The following is a 2,500-nucleotide window of genomic DNA, read 5'->3' on the forward strand; positions in this document are numbered from 1 at the left end:
CTCTGTTAGCTCGCGTGTCATCAGCCGTTACGAGGTCCGACTGGAGGCACTGCGTCAGGGCATCGGCGGCTGCTTCGTCATCCCTCTGCTCCTGACGGCGGCCGCTGCTCACCGGGACGCGAGCCGAGCGGAGATTAAGGATGGCGAGGCGCAGCCGGGCGTGAATGGGTCGCTAATTAGGCTCTCATCCCCGGGCATGGCGGTGACGAGCGGCGAGACGGGTGCTTGGACTGACAGCTCGTTTGTCTTGGCTGCGTCGCCGTCGCCAGGCAACGCCCGTCTTCAGGAGGGAGACGCCATGACTCTCTTTCCGGACCCGACGCGCGACGTCGAGGGCTGGTACGCCGACGCCACGGACGCCCTCGTCGCGAATCAAACGCGTCTCGACCTCGACGCCAACAGCAGCTTCCTGGGCGCCCTGAACGGCTCCTCCTTCGACGCCGCCGAGGCCAACGCCACGGACGACTACGACTACGACTACGACAAGGCGCTTGAAACCTTCTTCTGGCGCGAGCTCACGCCCACCCTCGTCGTGTACGCCGTGACGTACGTGCTGGGCGTGGTGGGGAACGCCCTCATCATCTTCACCATCTACCGGTACCGACGTCTCAAGACCACGACCAACGTCTTCCTCGCCTCCCTGGCCACCGCCGACCTGCTGCTCATCCTGATGTGCATCCCCGTCAAGGTAGGTGCTGGCGCGTTGGTTCCTCTCCGGTCGCCCCGAGAGCCTCCTCAGATTACAAAGGTGCTCGGGGTTGTCTTTCCATAAATGGCGTCCGTATGGGAATGCATTGTGTATCAGCTTCTCGACGCGAAGGCAGATGATGCGGTATAGCACTCACAACGACAATAGTGGTTCGCTTCTGTACAAGGAAGGGACCGATACTTCAATGACGTCTGGCCGAGGAACAATAATCCCTATTGTCTTCGATTTTTGGCTCGACCCGTCTTGACATAACCACTTGGAAATTTCAACAAGGGGATTGGGCGGCAAGGGGGAGAAAGGTCTAACGGAGAGAGGGACGAGAAAGAGGGGAATTTTGTGTATGTGTATGCGTGTGTGTGTGTGTGTGTGTGTGTGTGTGTGTGTGTGTGTGTGTGTGTGTGTGTTTGTAAATATGTGTGAGAGAGAGAAAGATGGGGGGGGGGGGAGTGATAAGAAGAGATTGAGAGGGATACAGAGAGAAAGAGAGAGAGAGAGGTCACTGGGTACATAAAATGAAGGGCTTGAGCGAAAGACCGAGATGGAGAAAACAAGATGTAAAGATTCCTTTTTTATCTGTTCTCAATGAAGAGTATAAAAATGTATCAACAACGACAGCAAAAGAAAAATATATGTTCCTAATCTGTCTTGAAATGGAGAGAAAAAGTGTAAATATGCGTTGACAAGTATGGTTATATGATTCTGTATTTTCTATCCAGGCAAAAAAACTAATAACGGTTTCATAGAACCGTTAACATTAGTACTTTACCATCATTACATTTATGGAAATACTCACTTTCACATTAATTAATGACAAGATCTATTCAATTCTATGATGAAAAGCAATTCAGCCGCCAATCTTAATGTAAATTATTTCAATTTACATGGAGCGAAAATCTATGAAAGAAACTTAGAATAGGATTACTGATTTATATGTAATGAATCATATATAGGGTATATGCTATGCGAGGAAATTAATATATTACAAACATTTCTGTGATGATGATGGGATATAAAAAACTAGTGTTAATGATGGTTATAACAATAACTAATTACCAATAATAGCATATATAATAATAACAACAATAATGATGATGACGATAGTAATGATAGTAATAACTATAATGAAAATAACATTAAAAATGATACTAATAATGATAATGGTGATGATGATGATGATGATGATGATAATAATAATAATAATGATAATAATAATAATAATAATAATAATAATAATAACAATGATAATAATAACAACAATAATAATGATGATAACAATAATAGAAATAACAATAGCAACACAAACAACAACAACCATGATGATAATGATAATAATATTACTACTAATAATAATAATGATGATTATGACAATAACAATAATAATGATAGCAATAATGATAATGATAATAATCATAATGGTAATGATAATGATAATGATGATGATGAGGATAACAAAGATAATATTAACAGAAACAAAGATAGTCGCTGAACAACACGGAATTAAAACTCAATATCATTAATGGAGAAAGTCAGGTTGAAAATTCCGTAAAATAATTAGAAAAGAGACAGTTGGAAAAGCAAAAAAGCAGAATTTAAAAGAAATATTCCTTCGAGTTGGTCTCCATTTAAACTTTGTTCAGCCACGTGCCGTGTTGTAGCTGATTGAATAAAATCGGTTATGCAAGTTATGCTGGCTTATTGCAATTGATTTGATGTTATTTAGTTTTTGATATGGGATGTCCGATGTCATTCAGCTTCTATTAGGTCAGTGCATTGTGCAATATGATCTCTAAT

At 42.4% G+C, this 2,500-nt stretch overlaps 1 protein-coding gene across 1 annotated transcript in view; it reads left to right on the forward strand.

Annotated features, from left to right (window-relative positions):
* LOC138867020 (cholecystokinin receptor type A-like) overlaps positions 1–775 on the forward strand; it is a 5,374-nt gene extending 4,599 nt beyond the window's left edge. Inside the window, exon 2 of the mRNA XM_070141427.1 lies at positions 10–775. Within this exon, the coding sequence (XP_069997528.1) occupies positions 197–772 (576 nt within the window). The 5' untranslated portion in view covers positions 10–196 and the 3' untranslated portion in view covers positions 773–775. The remainder of the gene's footprint in view (positions 1–9) is intronic.
* Positions 776–2,500: the final 1,725 nt, after the last annotated feature.

The sequence above is a fragment of the Penaeus vannamei genome, chromosome 28 (genome assembly GCF_042767895.1).
Source record: "Penaeus vannamei isolate JL-2024 chromosome 28, ASM4276789v1, whole genome shotgun sequence".
Taxonomy (NCBI): domain Eukaryota; kingdom Metazoa; phylum Arthropoda; class Malacostraca; order Decapoda; family Penaeidae; genus Penaeus; species Penaeus vannamei.